General features: G+C 38.0%; 1 protein-coding gene across 1 annotated transcript in view; it reads right to left on the minus strand.

Moving 5' to 3' along the window:
- Nucleotides 1–20,895, minus strand: part of aacs (acetoacetyl-CoA synthetase) — a 40,041-nt gene that overhangs the window by 9,852 nt on the left and 9,294 nt on the right. Inside the window, exons 5-11 of the mRNA XM_082554779.1 lie at nucleotides 19,321–19,418; nucleotides 18,618–18,732; nucleotides 16,703–16,784; nucleotides 16,469–16,622; nucleotides 13,999–14,079; nucleotides 13,140–13,264; nucleotides 3,408–3,472 (exon numbers count right to left, since the gene is read on the minus strand). Of these exons, the coding sequence (XP_082410905.1) occupies nucleotides 3,408–3,472; nucleotides 13,140–13,264; nucleotides 13,999–14,079; nucleotides 16,469–16,622; nucleotides 16,703–16,784; nucleotides 18,618–18,732; nucleotides 19,321–19,418 (720 nt within the window). The remainder of the gene's footprint in view (nucleotides 1–3,407; nucleotides 3,473–13,139; nucleotides 13,265–13,998; nucleotides 14,080–16,468; nucleotides 16,623–16,702; nucleotides 16,785–18,617; nucleotides 18,733–19,320; nucleotides 19,419–20,895) is intronic.

Below are 20,895 nucleotides of genomic sequence, written 5' to 3' on the forward strand. Positions count from 1 at the left end.
CTGGTCAAAAATAATGTGGGCAAATTGGAAAATCTGAAAAGATTATTTGGGATTCTCATTTGCTTCAAGAGAGCAAATGAGCAAAAACATTGGTTTTTGATCAGACTCAATATGCAGTTTACCTGCTTGTATTGAGACAACAATAGTCACACTTTTATAGTGAGGCTGCACATATTTTAGAATTACTGGTCTGGGATCAGTTATCACAGTGGTTACCCCCCCCCCCAAAAAAAAAAAAAACCAACCCAAACCTAACCAAGTTGGAGTCACCAATCATTTGAACCAAATTAGTAAACCAAACACATAAAATGGGTATTCACATTTGAACAGCTGTGGCTTGTTGCACCCCAACTTGTTGTGTTATTGTAGTTTGCCACCCTGATGTGACAGAGCATGCAACGTACCGCACACATCGCTTTAGCCATCCTCAAGATCCATGTCCATGTTCTCTGTCACACACATATGCCCAAACCACAAGCCAATAACACTCTGGGAACTAATAAGGTTCCAGCAACTGCCCCTTGCTCTGCGCACACACACACAGTTGGACTTTTGCTACCCCCCACCATGCCTCCAGGTGTCCAGTCCAAATGTCATCCTAGGGAAAAGGGCCTCTCCGCTGGGGCAGCCAGTGAAGAAGCTCCCACTATCCTCCTCGGGCCAGTGGAGGCATGCATGTACGCACGCACGCACGCGCGCGCGCGCACACACACACACACACACACACACACACACCAACATCTCCCTTTGCCACGCTCTCTTTCTCTAATAAGCATCCAAATGCACACACACAATGCCAACTGGATCAAGTGGCTGGCTGACTAATAGGGGTGGGGCAGCGAGCGGGAACAAGAGAGCGAGACAAGCACAGAGACACAGCAATGTTTTATTTTTTTTATGCCTTTCTGTTTAGTATTAGAATTAGGAATGGGTTCAGCTCATTTAAAGTTAAAGAGAGACGCACAAACAAGGGCAACAAATGCAGATTTGTGGCGATTATCAGAATGCACTGTGCTACATGGTGACACTTGGTATATGCAAGTTTTTTCTGTTTGCACTTCTGACAGAAAAATTGTTAAGCCTGGTGGCTGCAATTTAGCCATACACTACAAATGTTATTACTGCAATGTGTATGGATGACACACACAGAGCTCTTAACACACACAGCTGGTTTGGTACTTTACTTTCTTGGAATCCTATTTCAGTGTCCCACTATTTCCTGTACATTGTACTCCTGAGTGTAGATGGACAACAAAGTAAATTTAGACTAAACTCACATTAAAACCATTATATTTTGATTTGATGAAAATCATGTAATGTTTCTTATATGCCATATAGGCTTAATAAATCCTGGACTTCACTGTGATTTCTTCATGTTTGTTTTAATTTTTCCAGCTGGCAGCGGATGTTTAAACCCATCAATTTTCTTCCACAAATTAGGATAACAGTTGGGCTACAGCCTATCCCAGCTGCCATAGGAAAAGAGGTTGGGTACACCCTGGACACAATGCCAATCTAAAGAGAGTTAACACAGAGAGACAAACAGCTATTTCTGCTCACATTCACACCTATGGCCAATAAGAATGTCTTCAGGCTGTGGAAGGAAGCTGGAGAGAGAACCCACGCAGACATGGGTGGAATACAGACAGCCTGTGGATTCGAACCCAGGAACTGTGAGGAAACAGTGCTAACCACTGTGTTACTTTAGAAGTAGCTAAAAATCGCCCCCAAAAACACAAGTGACTATAGTTTCGGTAGAGCAGTTCATCCACTTACTGAAAGGTTGGTGGTTCCCTGGTCTGTATACCCAAGTATCTTTGCCCAAGATACGTAATCCCAAGTTAGGGGTGGGCGGTATAAACAGTATATGGTAGAAACGATATGAATTTGGCCAGCAGTAGAGATTTTGACCATACCACTCTACCGCGATAGCGCATGTTGCTAGGCTACGAAGCCGGACCGCTTGATGGATTGTCGGAGCATTACGGCTACCGTAGTCGGGAGCCTCAATGAGTAATACGTACTGTGCTTCAACATAATATTACTGCATTGTGTGTGTATAACCTCTTTTTAGGTTTTATGGATATTATACATTTTTATGCTAAGGATATGTCGGCCAATTTCCACTGGAAATGCCTTTTGGTTAAACTGTCAGCAAGGAATTTGCATTTGCACTGTTAAATTTTTATATAGCTTTAATGCACATAAAAAACGGCTGCTTGTTTAAGTGAAAATACATAGATGGGGTTTTTTTGCACTAATAAAGTTGTGGAGGAGACAAAGTATTTTGTCTTGTGCCAATTATATCGTCAGTTATATCGTTATCGCAAATTTTCAAATAGATATTGTGCTAAATATTTTTGGCCATATTGCACCGCCCTATTGACATATCTATTGTAGTAGTAAGGAGGTGGACTACAATGTCAAGCTCAACTGCAATCTGATCAGATCTTAATGCCAGCCCACATCGATCGATGGCTAATTGGAAAATCTAATATATTTATATCAATATAGTTAATCTGCGTCAGACTGCCTGGAGTGAATGCATATCTGCAGGTATCTTTAAAAACCACCTCCACCACAGCTCCTTCTTTTATGCTGTGTTTCACTTAATCAATGTAATATCTGCTTTCATTGATGCTTGTTCTATTTTGTGCTAACATCTATGGATGTGGAAAGGCTGGGAGGTGTACAGTCCCAGAATAGAGGTATCAGATATAAATTACTGCAGATGGAAATAACTGTCTCTCAAACTATAGTTTTGCTGTCTAAAATATGGCTGTGTGAAACTGAAATATAGCTTAACTAATTTAACTAGAATTCCTGTTGCTTTCCAGTGAAATGAACACCTACAATAATGCGAAACAGGTATAAAATCTAGAATTCTTACAAATAAGGAAAACCTGATGGAAGTTACTCTATAGCAAAGACTAACAACTGTGCTGTGATAGTGTTTTGTTCTAACACAATACAGTATCTAATTTGTTGCTGCACAAGTTCCAAAGAGTAACCACTACATGAAAGCTAGCAGCAAGTCAAAAAAAAAAAAAAAAAAAGCACCAGCACAGCTCTGGTTATCTGTCCAGATCTTTTTCTTTCTCTAGAAAGTTGTGTCACTAAAAGCAATTAGGTGGACCTATCCATGACTCATATGAAAAATCATAACAGCCTTTTTATCCTTTTAATTCAGTGTCATACTCCAGAACATAGGGCAAACTGTTATTTCATCCAGTTAATGGAATAAAGGACATTCAGAGTCAAACAACATTACTATTATAATCATTACTGTGTCCATCTGCTCTTATTGCTACAAATTCCATTCTCATAAAGTAGGTGTGTATGTCTATATGTCTGTGACCATGCTCACATATTTATTTTACTCTCTTCTATCCATGAACACAACTTACAGGGTGTCAGGTTCCTCTCCTGCAGCACAGACAGCCACTTGGCCCCGGTACCAAAGATAGTGATGCTGATGAAGAAAAAAAAAAAAGATAAACATTATTCAGTTTGCCAGAAGTAGCGAGTGTTCTCATATACTTTGAGAAGAAAAAGGAAAAAAAAGAAGAAAGAATTTGCGTCAGTGTTGCCAACACTGACAGTCATTGCAAAAGGCCTCCTACATACATGTACTATATTCTGCATTGTGACAGCAGGAACTCCAAACAACAGAACCAAGCTAGCAGACTTTATGAGTGGGGGTGGCATAAATATTGTTGCCAAGTTTCACTGCAATCTGGCTGGCTATTTTGGAAAGATGCTGCTGGACAAAGTGATGGATGAATAAGTGATAGATTCACAAAGCTGCCAATGATCCTTGTGACATCACAATCTTTACCATCACTGGGATATTCCTGAGTGTGTCAAACACAATTAAACATATCCTGTTTTAGTTCTTGGATGCTTTTGATTAATATCTTTAAACAAGAGACGCGGTGAACAACTGCAAATATTAAGAGAAGCATTTTTAAATTCTCAAGGAGTTTTGTATATAAAACCCTCACAAATCTGTGACACCTGTTACACCAACAGGCCAGTAGTCACTGTCAATGATGAGGATATATACATCCTGGACAGGGAGGAACGCTGATTTGAGCAAGGAGTCAAGGAGGACATTTACGTGAAAAGGGAAAGACCATCTCTGAATCGAGGAGGGGGCGTAAGGGTACATCTTTCACCACCTTACAATGCTGTTATTGCAGTAATTCACCAACTCTCTATGAATGGTACTCATGGCAATTGATCAATGGTCATTGACCAGTGGCCATGACAATTTTCAGATTATTGATCATGAAACGGACCTCATGGCCCATTGTTAGTCAGTGGTGCTAGTTTCAGTCATTATGTAAATGTAATGTTTAAAAGGTTGGGAAAACCTGCAATGAAAATGAAGAAGTCACTTGGATGAGTGACGAAATGTTTCTCACACTGAAAATGCTGCATCCAGATGAAGAGAATCAATTTTTGGGGGTCTCTGAATTCTAAAAATGTGACACTTTAGATATTAAATAGTATGAAGATTATTTAGATACAAAAACATTGTACATCGTTTTAAACCAACATTTCTTGGTTTTAAAAAAAAAAAGGTTAAGCTTATCTTCTTCGTAACATTTGCCAGATTGTTTGCAAGTACTCTACTCTTTATGGGTTTCAAAACATTTTTCAGTTGTCCCATGAAATCCATTGCCAAGAAACACATGCATGAGTGCAATAAAGCCCTTATATATCTGTATTAACATCACTGTACATTACTTTTAAGGCAACGGTCAAGTAACTTCTGAATACAATATTTGTGATACTTGAAAGACCTGCCAGTCTGCTTAAGACTTTGGTGCTGAGACTGAACTGTAACATGGCTTCACTTGTTGCCCTGAATCTATGCAGACAAGGCATAATTTCATTGTATCTGCTCTGAATGCAAAAACATAAAAAGGGCAACAGTTATTCAGCAGACCTTTGCCCTTAATCCCATGTGCTCCAGTGGAGCTGCTCAGTAGTCTGGTTGGACAAGGAAGCTCCCAGCGGGGGAGTGTGTGCCACTGTGTAAATGTAAAGGAAGGTGATGTTAAAACAGCTTGTGTGCTCATCCTTCTAGACAGATAACATTTTAAAAAGGAAAGAAAGGGGGGGAAAAAACTGGCATGGACAACTTTCAACTGGGTAAATACAAAAGAGAGCTGAAAAAAAAGAAAGACAAATTGCTTCTTTTTTAGATGTTTCGCAAGAAAATTGTTCAGATGAGAATGTAACAACACAACGGTTGCTCACAACAATTCTGGGAAAAATAATTTTAGAAAGTTTTGTCTGCGTGAATTGATGTCACCCTGACAGCTGACAACAGTTGGGAAACGTGGATGGTAAGAAGCGACAAAACGTCACTTTTGTGTTCCCCTGCAGTTTTAATTTTAAAACAAAGGGCCTTTTCAAGCCTGTCTGTAAATGGGTTTATTTGTGTCTCAGTCTATGTCTTGCTGTCTTTTTAAGTTATTTTTGTTGACATTAAATCAATCAAATTTCATCCATCGCTATGGTAACCATTTATGTCAATCATAAAAAGGGCTGTCTCTATAAGAACAAACAAAATAACAGCTTGATGAACAATAATCAGGAATTGTTTTGCAGTGCAAGATCTCCTTTGCTCTCGGTGGCTCGTTTTGATTAGTGGTGATAGGGGTAAATGAAGAGAGTGAGGATTTGATAACGGTCTCAAGATGCAACATGAAGTATGATTACGCAACTGTTGTCAGTGCTCTTACTGCCAACTCACACTGAATCAAGTGTTTTATCTTGTTTTACCTTGTGAGTCTAATGTTATATCACACTATGTGTAACATTAAATGTTAAACCTATCTGACGTGATCAGACCTAACCAGACTTGGATGGCCATTTTCTGCAAATCCGGGAAAGAAGAACTGGGACCAGTAACAATGGTTTATGACATTCATACAAAAACTGTGTTTCACTCTTGTCGTCCTGAAAGCATGCCCTCAAGGGCACCAACTGTACATGATGGAAAACCAAAATGAATGCTAAATTTTCAAAAGGTCCTTCTCCACCAGCATTTGATTTAAGATGGAAACTTACAAGACTTTGGGAAGACAACAGAGGAACGTAAAGTATAGAAAGTACAAAAGTAGAACTATAGTGTCTAAAGTGCCTACGCCTTAGACGTGTGCTTTCAAGCTGTACTTCTCATTCACTTACAGTGTGGTTCATAATAAGGTAATAATATATTTCATGATATTAGAAATCTAAGAAGATTCAAACAGAAGAAAATATTAGAAAACAACATACTTTATAATACTTATGTATTATTTTGTCAGTATTTGATTAAGTTCTTTTAAAAATTGATTTTTTAAATTCATAGAATCTGTACTTCATCAAATGAATTTACAAAATAATTTCCAGTGAAATACACTGCAAATGTATCAAATCCTTTAAATATTAAATATAGTGTGCTTGTTTTAGTGTAAAGGAAAAAAGAAGAAGATCACACACCAAGCAATTTAGACATATCGATAGACTAATGGACGTTTTTTCTGCATTTTGCATGCAGACCCTTTTTTGTTCTCTAAACCTACATACAGACAGTCATTATCCATCCTACCTATCATCTCTGATCCGCATATGAAATTTTTGGTTTCTGGCTACCATGGAAACAGTCTCTCTATTCTGATTGGAGGCAGGTGGCCAGGTGTAGCTGCTAATTGGGTGCTTAGGATGGAGGGTGGAGGAGAAGCTGTGAGTCTCTGTTTGTCAGAGTGTGTGACAGCATGTGCAAATATACCCGTGTCTGTTTCAGGGAAGACATGTTACTGGACGCTACTAAGTCAATAAAAGACACTCAGGAGCAATCAGACACAAGAGCACCTCTGAGCAATTATCATGGTAATGTGTCCCTACGCGTGTCGTGATGTAGCAATTGAAGCTCCACTTGTCAGTGGAGTTTACAAATTATTCTCACACTTGTTCTCCATCACAGTAAGTTGTTTGAATATGTTAGAGATATGAAGCATTGTCCTCTTCGCATGTGCGTTAGACTAGAAAGAACAATGAGTAACTCCTGTTTGACAGTACATTTGTTTATTCAAATGTGAAACTTTAGTGTAATTGCTATAGTTTACACTCTAAAGCTGCTAAATCAACATAACCTGGTAACCTGGATTTCAAAATTAAAGTCGTGACATTCTTTATAAGGTAAATATTGCATTTTGGATGTAAAAGAATTGTTAATTATGTTAATTAATTATGTTAAAGATTTGAAGATACCAGAAAATCCCATTACAGATAAGCTTTGAGTGCTCAAATACAGTAGAAAGCTCTGTGTACGAACTATTTACCATGTACGATAGATAGATGGATCCAGCTTGAAGAAGTGGATATTTTAATTGTTAAGCCCACATGTCTAAAACTGTAGCTGAGCTGGCAAGATGCAATCTGTTAAACTGTCTGTACTGTACTGAATCTCTTCCAAAGAATAAAATTAATAAATAACTGAGAATTTCATCTGGCAGTAATTAAAGATAAGACTTCCACACGGCAGTCGCTGGCACAAGCGTGGAGGAGGAGTTTTCCTGGACATAGTAGTTCAAAACATAATGAACAAAAGATTGAAGGGAAAACCCTTGAATAAATCTTGTGGCCACTTCATACATAGAACCCATTGAATAGATTTTTTTTTTTGGCTCTCCTCAGAAATAATGCTAATTCAGTTTTCACTCTGGCTGGTAAATCAACTAAAGTATGACACCTTACTGTAATACATTTAGTGACTGACTTTCTTCCTTGAAAGACTTGGAATGCCTTCCATTCAATTAAATGTTTGTATTTCTTGCTTGTCTGAATGTTTTACTTTAGAGATGACATCCAAATGAACATTTTCCATCACTGGGTCCTTTTAGGTATTCAGATCCCTTCATGGCTTTTGGCAGTTTTTACCACTGCCTAAGTAAATACAGCTTTCTGCTTTTCATCAAAGCCCCATTGTGACCCATTACTAGTGGTAATTTTCCCTTCCAAGCTCTAAAAATTCTTGAATTTTATTTCATTTCATGACCATTGATATTCTGATCGGTTAGTAACCCAGCTGCATAACTGCACACCTAGAAAGTTTGATTGCAATCAGAGTATTACCTTTGGATTAAGATAGCAAATGTGATACTAGGCTATGAAGATCTATACTTGGCAAAAGATCTTAGAGCTATTTGTGTGTGTGTGTGTGTGTGTGTGTGTGTGTGTGTGTGTGTGTGTGTGTGTGTGTGTGTGTGTGTGTGTCACTGCCACAACTAAAAGATAACATGAATAGCTTTTTAATAAGAATTTAAATGTCTCTGATATTTGCCTGAATCCCAACACTGAAATTAACTCAGAAGCAGAAAGAGAAGACTTCTAAAAATACTATTATCTCTAATGAAGCTTACAGGATGTTTCTGAGGGACAGCTGCAGGGAAGAAAAGAGGAGACATGAAAACATAATACTCTTTTAATAATATTGTGCGGTGGAATTCAGAACTAGTCTTCCAGCCTTGTCAACCCTTTCCAGTTTATCTGGATGTTGCCTAGCAACACAAACAGAAATTTAGAGGCCCAGAAACAATTTCATGGCATTTAAAATAGGAGACTGAGATCAAAATTGAAGCGAATTAATGACAGATATTTTTATGTGATTTATATGTGGCATTTTGTGGACTGGATTGCAACAATGTGGTCTCGAAGTATTGGTGGTAGATTTTTTTCTGCCTCATAACCATAACAATTTACTTGTACACAAAGTACAAGTAAATCAATATGTGCAACCAATTAAAATAAACATCTCTACAGAGATGCTCCACAAACCTCAGCCTCCCCTCACCTTTTTTTTTTCTTTCCACATCATAAACACAGCAAATGTGCTCCAACTGCTAATCTTTTCCTATAATTTAAAATTATTTTATTCAGCATAAATTCAGCTGTTAAATCATTATCATGAAACACTAACCAATAAAACTCAAGGCAAAATGGGGATGCTTCAGTGTATGTCCCACACTTCCTGGGGCTCTAGCAGATTTAGTCCCAATTAAAATGTCCACCTTGAATTGAGAAGATCAATCTGTGAAAAAATTCATGTCAGTCTTTCCCAGAGGATTTTTGTTTTAAACATAGCACTAGAAACTTGCTAATAGCGCTGACATCAGCTCTTAGCTGATCTTCACACAGTTTAAAAGGTTCTATCCATCTTTCTGTCATGGTGGTAGTCTTTCATTAAATTACGTGGGTATTTTTGCTAACCGCACTCTTACCTTGCTCATTGAATCGTTCCATGACATACAGGGCCATAAGCATCTGGACAATTCTACTTTTTTGTCATTTTGCTTCTTTTTTCCCCAGAACTGTGCGGACACTTTTAGATGTTTTCTGGCAAATTATAATCTGCTCTTCTTGTTCTTGACTGTAACCAGTGGTTTGCACTCTATTTATAGCCATTAAGACATCTCTTGATTGTAGACTCTGACAATGATACGCTTCAGAGTACCAGTATTCTTGATTTCGGTTTTCTTAATAAAGGAAATAATTCTGCGATTATCTGCTTTAGTTGTGTTTCTGTAGTCTTTCGGGCCTTTTGCCGTTAAAATTTTTCTATCTCTCTGATTTATTTATTTTAGGTTTTAACCTACAGTAATAAGAGCCTTCTTTAATTGCATCAATCTCTTTAAACCTAATTTCCAGTATGCTACAAATTCTGCACTTTTGAGTCAACTCCAGATCTTTTATCGGTTTAATTTGTGATGGAATAATGAGGGCACAGGCCTCATCTGGCAATGAAGCTGCTTGTGTGTCAATTGTCCAGTTACAACTATGAACAAATATGGCTGCAATTTCTAAACAGCTAATGCAATACATTTGTTAAAGCTCCTGAATTAAAACTGAAAATCTGACATCTTGAATGTTTAACTTAAAGATTATAGATCCTAATATATCCAATCATTGAAATGACTACCAACAATGAAATTTGGTGTCAGGACCTACATACTGATCCTGTTAATAGTTTCTGCAGGAGTACTTTTTCTTGGCACTTGAGCTACTCCCCATGTGTCAAAATGTTCTCCCCATTATTCCAATTCTTGCTGAAGGCAATATGCCATCTCTGAAGATGGGTCTGCTACCTTAAAGGGTTTTGCTTTTGCTGACCACAGTACATTTCTTTTTCAACTACAGCCTGGCTGAGCATATAAAATAACGCACAGTTACAGTCAGGAACCCCACATAACAAAATATATGACTGTTGCTCGAAATTGTGCAATTGCTCAAAAATGCTAAATACAGGCTAGTAAATATAAGCGACATTGTTTTTTAATTAAATGCAATTCACAATCCATGTAGATGGACTGCTACTAAGTATAAGAAAAGCAAATATTTCTGGTGTAATAATAAACCATTAAGTGTTACTGGGCATTTCTTTGGGGCAAGTTACATAATACAGTTTACTCTATCATCTTTATCATCTCTATCTTTCACTTTTTGAACACTTTCTAACTATAATCTCAATTCTTTAAAATTGTGGCAGTAGGTTATTACAGAGAGACCATTATCATATATTATTTTTAATGAATAAATTACTGTATTCAGAATCTATCAAAAATACTCAATATCAGTTTTGTTTCCAGTGGATGATCAAATATACTGCTGGTCAAAATAGCATATCATACTACTGCTGGAAACTTGTATATTTTATTTTGCAGGCAATTATCCCCTGCTATTTTCCACTTTCTCACAGACCATTATGCCATGTCCTAAAACTAGCATTTTAATTGGAAATGCTATGAGTATATCTACTGGAGCAGAGCACTTGCATAGCTTTTGAGAAGATCTACATAGCAAACAATGAGGAAAAATATGTGCTGACCATCTTCTCTATCATATTTGAATCAATTAATTGCTTCTCTGCATGCATACACTTGAATCCTTGGTCTTTATCCCTTCTGCAGTCAAATGATAACAGGGGTTTAAGGTTGTGCTGGTGGATGATGATGTCAGGGAGTAACACGGGTCAAAGCGATTGGCAACTGCTTGCCAATTTATGCATTAAATTAATACAAATATTATAAGATCCATAATAAATTTCCTCTGCCTTGCTGTAGTTTCATGTTGCATATCTACAAATAACTGACACGTGCAACACAGATGTATCTCTGTGTGCACAGACACTCGCACACACCTTCTCAACTTCATGCCCAGACTTCTGCATGCCTTCAAATTAAGTTTTAGAGTGGAGCAACAACACCGATCAATAAACATCACCATCATCATTATAATCATCAAATGAGAGAGAAACAGAAGGATATTTCTGACTGCTCGTTTAATTTTTAAATTGGAGTGTAATGTGTGTAGATTTGCAGATACATTTGTTTATCACTTCTTAGCCCCGCACCATTTTTTTTTCATAAAAAAACCAAAACAAACTCTGCTTCAGCATCAGAGTACAATGCAGAGTGGAGGACAGACAGATGAGATATTTTACACAGAAAAAAATAAGTTGACAATGTAGTCAATTAGATCTAAGGGAAAAGTAAAGAGCGTGCATAAAAAGGCTAAAGGTGTTACCCTAATGAGTGTATGTTAACCTCTCTGACGCCGATCCTATTGGTTATCGCTGATGTCACAGGGCAACGACAGAAGAACTGAACTACGAAGCAGATCATCCAGTTCTACAGAGGATCAATACCCAGTTTAACATTTAGTATTTTTGATTCTAATAGTGGTGGTGGGAGGTGTGTTTAGGACATTTACCAAGATAGAGGATTTGCTGGAAATATTGACATTGTAGACTAGACAGTTTTAACAACGTCAAACTCTCGAATCCCAGTAGCAAACTCACCTTTAAATCTTGTTTTACATTATCAATTTATCTCGATGAAGCAAATTTACAGTGGGAAAAAAAAAAACATTGAATCTCTGAATTTGATAAATCTTGACGAGCTTCTAAACCATGTTTCCAATGTGGGCATGACATTCAAAAATGAAATGAAATTCCTGTCTTAATATGATCCACATTGTGCATCCTTTGAGGTGAACGTCCTCTGAATTGAATACCCAGATCCAGGTTTCGGTATCTGCGTTTGTCTTGCATGGGTTTTTAGGTTCATCCAAATGAACATCACCATCAATCTCCACATCAAAAAGCTTAAAGGACTGCTGACCCTGCTGACTTGGAACAGTCTGTTCAGCTGAGCGCAACACTTCACTGTGCACTTTCAAAATGACAGCAAGGCAGCTCATTTGTGACGATCAATAATGGAGTTCGGGGTGTCTTTTGTAAGTTTGAGCTGGTTTCTTTTTGAGATATGTGAAACTATAATTATGTTTGGTCCAAATACCGATACATCACATGGTAAAACTGTCACATAGCTGCTGCCTGGTGGCTTGTGACATGACAAGTTTTGGGAAATATTAAAAACCTGTTTGTTTTTTGTTTTTCAAACATATTTTTTTATTCATATAAATTTGTTTAAAATATTCCAAAAATATAACAGTTATCTCAATTACCACTATATGTTCCCTTCATTTCTTCCATTTCCTCCTTTACAAACAATCCTTCGTTTTGAGATGATTTTCCTTTATCTCTTCTAATTTCATAAGTAATAAGTTATATTAATTGTTAAATATTAATGTGCTGCTGCTGATGTTAAATATTGTGTGAACATTTACAAGGGTCCCAAAAAACAAAACTGTATGATTTTCTCTGTATTCTTAAGATCTATTTTCTCAGCACTATACAGTTAAAGGAAAACTCACTTGTTCTTATCCCTTATTAAGAATGCTGTGTTTCCCAGACTTCAGGTCCAGTAAAGCTACAATAGATGTCAGTACGATCTATTAAGAATTTGGAGTGTCCATTTTTTAGACAATTAAGGCACAATGGTTTATCATTTCAGCCCTGGTGCCAAAACCTAAAGCTTCACTTACTAAAGTACAGTCTCAGCAGGTCAAAACATTGAAAACGCTAAGAAATATAAACAAAAATGTTAAAAACAACTTATATAATAAGTACAAAGAGCATATCCTCTTTCAGCACAGTTAGCCACTGTCATTTCCTTTTTTATCCTCCCCATGCGTGCATGCATGCATGCATGCGTGCGTGCGTGCGTGTGCGGCTAACTCACCCCAACTGGTCTGTCAGGTTCCACAGTACATTGGGAGTCGGCATTAGTGGTGAACCATCATACAAAACAACAGAGGCTCCCACTGCCAGTGCAGATACCAGCCAGTTCCACATCATCCAGCCAGTCTAAGACCACACATGCAAACACAGTGGTCAGTTTATCTGGTATAAAACACCTTTCGTCTTAACACGGATAAAGCAGAGTGTAGCAAAATGGACATCTGCAGCAGACTGTGATTCACCTGATTATTTTTCTCATTTTACTGCATGCTGAGATACTGCTTTGGCACCTGTCTTCACATGCGAATAAAGTGAATTTTGGTTCTGCTGCACAAAAACTGTCAGTGAAGAGACTTTTACAAAACCGCTGAAACTGCTGAAACTCAGTAAATTAATCAGTTTAAAGAAAATGTCTCAAGAAGTTTAATTTATTTTACGCCGGTATTGCCAAACATTTGATGAGTTGTTGCTTTTCATGATGTTTATCTTCTGACTTGCTCTAAATAATTATCATTTGTCCTTCTGACTGCTTTTTAGGAATAAAATACGCTATTTAGATACATCGACTAAAGATTGTTATGTATATATTTCAACAGATTACTTGAATCCAATAGCTGGAACTTCACTGAAATTTAAGTTGGTGCACGCTTGGACACCACATCAAAAAAAAAAAAACTGTCAGATTTTCACATAATCCAATGAATACTTTAAAAAAAAAAAACATGAGTAAAAGAAAGTAATCTCAGACTTTTCAACCCGACTTGCACATGAAAAGTTAAACTTTTAAACATTACACACCAGCTGGTATTTGAAAATATTCAAACCATGAGTGTGTCACTTTGAACAGGTTGTGAGCTTACCGTAGTGTAGTAAATGATGACATCACAGCTGGTCATATTGCCATGGAGAATGTGTTCTTTCAGGTGCTGGATGAGAGAGCCCTAAAAAGACAACAAGTATTAGAGACTAACGAGTAATCTAATGATCTAATGGTCGATTTATCTCATTATTATCTGTGAGTAAAGTTTAGTTCATTTGAGCTGACACAAATTTGACACGTGTCACTCATATTTAAAAAATTCTATGCAACAGTTCTGACAAGGCCTCGACACATGACACTTTATTTTTAGACTAAAAGGGAAGTTTGTGGTTAAGTGTTACAGTCTCCAGCACATCACAGCTGGGTACATTATTATTGCTGGTGAAGGGTACGCAAGTATCTGACCGTGTATTTCGGTTTTGAGCCCATCCTTACATAGATACAGGTGCTCCAAGTATTCGTGTGTTTGTGTGTGCATATAGTCTTTAGCTGGACTCAGCTGCCATACCCATCCTTTGGTGCGTGCCATCTTGTTACTGACAGCATGTTAACAGAGCCGTAACAAAGCAGAAAGCACAACAGTACCCAGGCTAATTGGCTGAGCCAGAGAGGACTGCCAGCGTCACAGTACGAAATGTTTTCACCAACGCATTACTGTCCAATTATCGGCTGCAAGGGGAGAAAGGGGGGGTGGGGGCAAAGGAAAGAGAAGGGGACAGAGCGAGAGACAATAAGGGAAAGAAAGAAAAGGAAGCTATACTGTAGGAGAGAGAAGGGAAAGCAGAGGGAAACTAACCTGATGAGGATCTTAAAAGAAGAACTAAGAAAAAGGAATGCAAGTTTAGAGCATAAAACCAATGTGAAAGGAAGGTGAGAGACTAAAAGCCAAGTTGGAAGCAGCAAAAGGACGAAAGGAAAAAAACTGGGTGCAGAGAGGCAAAGTATGAGCCCATTAAAAATGTAATTGAATTGTTTTCTTTTTTAAGAACCGCACAGCTGTGTCTCAGGTGGTAGAGCGGGTCATCTACTAATCGGAAGGTCAGTGGTTTGATCCCCGGCTGTCAAGTTGGCCTTGGGCAAAATACCAAACCCTAAATTGCTCTTGATGCACCCATCAGGATGTGAGTGTGTGCATGACAGGTAAAAGCCTTTAAAGAATAAAGTGCTGTTGGAATGTGGCTTGTAGTGTACCTGAGCCCTCGGTAAGAAACCTTTCACATTCTCTCAGAGTATGCTTTCCATTTCTTCTGGTTCATATGCTGAGCCTAACTCACTGTTGTATTCTTATGTCGCAATTATTTTATTACAAGATAACGGAAAAAGTCCTAAAAAAATTCTGTTTTTGGGGGGAGACTTCCCTCAGACAGACAGAGTGCAAGACCAACTGTTTAGTGAAAATGCATGAATGCATTTGTTTGAGTGGGTTAAACCTTTTGAAATGGTGAGTGCTCCAGCTTTCCAAGTCCAGTGGTCTTTTTGAAATCAAATATTCTTCTCACACTAGCCCTACCTCTGATGTGGTATGTTGCAGGGAAATGTCATTCATGCACTCTCTGGAGAGCAAGTAACCTTTTTTAGGATCTGCTGATGGAGGTCTGCTGCCACCTTGTGTTGGGAAGCGGAATGAAACGACAGACCACTTCAGCAGATGTCTTACTGGAGCTGCTTTGTTAGGATGCTAAAAGTGATCTCAGTAAGATGTTCAACAGCATTAAAAAATAATAAATTGGATTAATGCCCTTTCAAAAAAGAACAATACATATAAGACTATGAAGTAATCTGCACTCACACAATGAATATCATAACATTAATAAGCCTTCATATTTTGCCAAGTCATAAAAACAGTTTTTTCTCATATTAAGCAGGATGTGTGTAATCGCGGACATTTTATTTCTATAGCACACATCACAAATCATCCAGCAACTAAATGATTTTTTTTTTATTCTGTTTTAAAGTTTAACAGCATAAATGAGAAATGCTTTCAATGTTGACAAGATGGAAATCCAGCAATCCATAATCTCATGACAACTGGGCATCAATCTGCAATCTGCTGACTGATGCGCTGATGTTTGACTAATGATGATGTGATGTTTTACTGAACAAATGCTTCCTTAAGATTTTCCCTATTTGTCTTCTTGAAAACATTAATCTAGTCTTTTAGAGAGGATCAGACTCTTTACACATGGGTCAGCCCAGGAGAGCTTTGCAAACAGATGTGACCAGAGTGGGTTTTTTCTAAGTAAGTGAGACAGCTGCCTCTGCCTCTACCCCTTGTGGAGCATTAACAAAGCATGAGCTACAAAAACAGCAATTATGTTTTATGTTATACAAGGACAAACAAGCATACACAGCAACCCATGGGCTTTAATCAGTGATGGCATTGTGATTTTTTTTATTATATAGTTATCAGCAGTGTGCTTGTGTTTATGTATGTGAAAAATACTGTGTATTTGTGTATTTAAACTAAAGACTTTTAATTCAGAGCAAGTGCAAGCCATTGTGTTTCTTACCCCAGCAGAGTGGACCATACATTTAGGAGCTCCTGTGGTTCCAGAGGAATACATGATAAAAAGAGGATGATTGAAGGGAAGCTGCTCAAATTCCAACTGAGGGAACTGGTCACCCTCGCCACGCCCAGATGCCAAAAAGTCATCCATAAATACACTGTGAAAAAATAGACGTAGAGCATGTCTCTTTTTGTTTCTCAGTTTAAAAACAGTGTAATTATATTTACAGACACACACCTGTTGGGGATTTTGGAAAGGTCAGTTTCATGTTTGGTGCGAGCGTAAGGAATCACAATGACTTTCTGCAAGTCTGGCAAACCTAGAAGAAAGAGCGAAAAAGGCTAATGTTTTATATTCTCTTTAATCCTCAAACATAGTTAAAGCCAGCAAGTTGCGCAGAAATTCTGATTTGTAACTACTGTCAGTAAACATACATACATACATACATACATACATACATACATACATACATACATACATACATACAGTGGGGCAAAAAAGTATTTAGTCAGCCACCGATTGTGCAAGTTCCCCCACTTAAAATGATGACAGAGGTCAGTAATTTGCACCAGAGGTACACTTCAACTGTGAGAGACAGAATGTGAAAAAAAAATCCATGAATTCACATGGTAGGATTTGTAAAGAATTTATTCGTAAATCAGGGTGGAAAATAAGTATTTGGTCACCTCAAACAAGGAAAATCTCTGGCTCTCACAGACCTGTAACGTCTTCTGTAAGAAGCTTTTCTGTCCCCCACTCGTTACCTGTATGAATGGCACCTGTTTGAACTCATCATCTGTATAAAAGACACCTGTCCACAGCCTCAAACAGTCAGACTCCAAACTCCGCCATGGCCAAGACCAAAGAGCTTTCGAAGGACACCAGGAAAAGTATTGTAGACCTGCACCAGACTGGGAAGAGTGAATCTACAATAGGCAAGCAGCTTGGTGTGAAAAAATCAACTGTGGGAGCAATCATCAGAAAATGGAAGACATACAAGACCACTGATAATCTCCCTCGATCTGGGGCTCCACGCAAGATCTCATCCCGTGGGGTCAAAATGATCATGAGAACGGTGAGCAAAGATCTCAGAACCACACGGGGGGACCTGGTGAATGACCTGCAGAGAGCTGGGACCAAAGTAACAAAGGTCACCATCAGTAACACACTACAACGGCAGGGAATCAAATCCTGCAGTGCCAGACGTGTTCCGCTGCTGAAGCCAGTGCATGTCCAGGCCCGTCTGAAGTTTGCCAGAGAGCACATGGATGATACAGCAGAGGATTGGGAGAATGTCATGTGGTCAGATGAAACCAAAGTAGAACTTTTTGGTATAAACTCAACTCGTCGTGTTTGGAGGAAGAAGAATACCGAGTTGCATCCCAAGAACACCATACCTACTGTGAAGCATGGGGGTGGAAACATCATGCTATGGGGCTGTTTTTCTGCCAAGGGGACAGGACGACTGATCCGTGTTAAGGACAGAATGAATGGGGCCATGTATCGTGAGATTTTGAGCCAAAACCTCCTTCCATCAGTGAGAACTTTGAAGATGAAACGAGGCTGGGTCTTCCAACATGACAATGATCCAAAACACACCGCCCAGGCAACAAAGGAGTGGCTCTGTAAGAAGCATTTGAAAGTCCTGGAGTGGCCTAGCCAGTCTCCAGACCTCAACCCCATAGAAAATCTGTGGCGGGAGTTGAAAGTCCGTGTTGCTCGGCGACAGCCCCAAAGCATCACTGCTCTCGAGAAGATCTGCATGGAGGAATGGGCCAAAATACCAGCTACTGTGTGTGCAAACCTGGTAAAGACCTATAGTAAACGTTTGACCTCTGTTATTGCCAACAAAGGTTATGTTACACAGTATTGAGTTGTATTTTTGTTATTGACCAAATACTTATTTTCCACCCTGATTTACGAATAAATTCTTTACAAATCCTACCATGTGGATTCATGGATTTTTTTTTCACATTCTGTCTCTCACAGTTGAAGTGTACCTCTGGTGCAAATTACTGACCTCTGTCATCATTTTAGGTGGGGGAACTTGCACAATCGGTGGCTGACTAAATACTTTTTTGCCCCACTGTACATACATGTATATATATACATAATTTGCTGGTAAATGTCTTTCTCCAATATGAAAACCAACCTTTCACAACACTAATTAGCTTTTCCATGTGGTCGTGTGTTTTCCCATTGTACACTACAGCAGCAACAGAGAAGATCAGTTTAGGCTGAATTTGAGAAAACCTGTCAAGGACACCCTGAAAAAAAGAGAAGGACAGAGTTCAAATTTAGGAATTTAACAAATATACATAAAACCCTTATTTCTGAGAAAAACACACACCTTCCAGAGAAAAAACAAACATATAAACAAACAAACAACCCCCCTAGAATAATAATGGAATACAATAATAAAATAGAATAATAACATACATAATAAAATAAAAACATTTTATAACAAAAAGGAAACAAGAGTAGAGCAGAATCCAAATCCACAGGTTTGTTTCATGGTTGCAATGGTAATTCTCGGATCTGCCAGTAGGGGGAGTAGAAGCTCAAAAAATACCGAGACCAAAGGCAAAAAAAGACTTTTGGGAAAGAAATCTCAAAGGCAAGGTTTACTTCCCGATCCTCCAATAAGAGCAGATGAAAGACCAAGAGGAAATATAATACAACAACCCTAATACTGCTACAGGTATACTACTACCTAACTTACATCCACAAATATATAAACTACATCTAAGATGTCAGATTAAATACAGCTGGTTTATTACAGCTTTAATACAGCAGAGGGGAATAAAAGTCTGACTCAAATATATATAAATTAAGAAATAAAGGAAAGTCCTTACATTGACTCCAAAGTCAACAGATGTTGAGCTCCAAATAGCTCCGATGCTGGCTGCTGCTAACATTGCCTCCACTGCGTGGATACCATTGGGTAGGTAGCCTAACACGGGAAGAGAGAGGATGATAATACAGTTCAGTGCAGAATTTTAAATGAAGGTTTCCTTATTAAAAAATTTGCATCAATATGATGACTTTTAAAAATATAAAGATATAGAAAAGTAGTAAAAGTACACAGTGAACACTTCAGAGACAGAATACACATAGATTAATCTGATTTCAAAGCAGCAAAAATTAGCTTTGTTTGTCAAGCTCTGTAGTCATATGCTATCCAAAATTAGTACAATAAAACAGCTGGTCTTTTGTAGTCTTATCTGTAGTCATACTGAAAAACTTCACAGTCAGTTCACATAAATGACACACTTAAATGACAGAATATTGGAAAACATCAAAGAAATGAAGAAGAAACACGTGTAGAGAGAGAGACAGTGAAATAAAACAAATCTGGATACAAAGAAGAGCGAGGAAATACTCTGGCATATTTCATTCTGAACAAGTTGAACTGAGACCATAACTACTGTCTTGCAGTGACATATTCCCAGATCAATAAGTGAAATGGTGACTAAGTCAAGCCCACAGAGAATAATTAAAGAAGAAATAATTAATTTTGTGTTTTTGGGACAATCCCACTGTAAACTGTTCAAATTAACTTCCCTCCAGCCTCCAGTCATCATAAAAGTTCAGAAAATTACCAAATCTACTGCATTTGATTTTTGGTGATCAATGTTTCATTTGAGCAGGAAAAAAGCTAGATCATTATGACATGCATGACAAAGTAGCAATAAACACATGACTGGAGCTACCATGCTACCTTTAAACATAGAGCTGTTCATAATGTGTCTTATCTAAACTAATAAAACATAAAACAACTGGTAGTTCCTGCTAGACAAGCTGACTGGTCAAAGACAAATAGCAACTATATTGATAATCTCCATGTATAAATTGATTTTTATGGTTGTTATGCATACTCTTGCTGCAACAAGGATGCTGATACTGCCTGATAACATCTTGGGCTGACAGATCACCACCCTGCTACGTTGGCTCCTAGACTAATATCTCCTTACCTTAGCCGGGAGCAAATTACGTCACGGATCATATTCTTACTACAAAATCCTGTTTGACGACCTCTGTGGCTGTTATTATGAAAGACTACTTTGTTACACTGTGAGAGTATTGCTTACGCATCAGTGTAACACACTGCCCTACCTGTTTATTCATGCATGCTAAGCTGTCAAGTATACGTGCATGTTGGCAATGAATTAGAGACAAATTTCTCCTCATGTTGACAATAAGCACTTTAGTGTGATGCAGTTGTTTAACCACACTGGATACTAGGATTCGATGATGCTTTCTTTTCTAAAACAAAAGAATTATTTAAGTAAATACCTGGGTAAAACTGAAAACTATATACTGAATACAGCCTGCAAGGTTTTAAATAAGCTGGGAATTGCTGAGTGAAGTGATTCCCGTTTTTAAGTTTTGTAGATAAGTGCTTTTTAAATTCATTTTATTGCATCAAA

The sequence above is a fragment of the Aulonocara stuartgranti genome, assembly GCF_965226115.1.
Source record: "Aulonocara stuartgranti genome assembly, chromosome: 12".
In the NCBI taxonomy this organism is placed as follows: Eukaryota; Metazoa; Chordata; class Actinopteri; order Cichliformes; family Cichlidae; genus Aulonocara; species Aulonocara stuartgranti.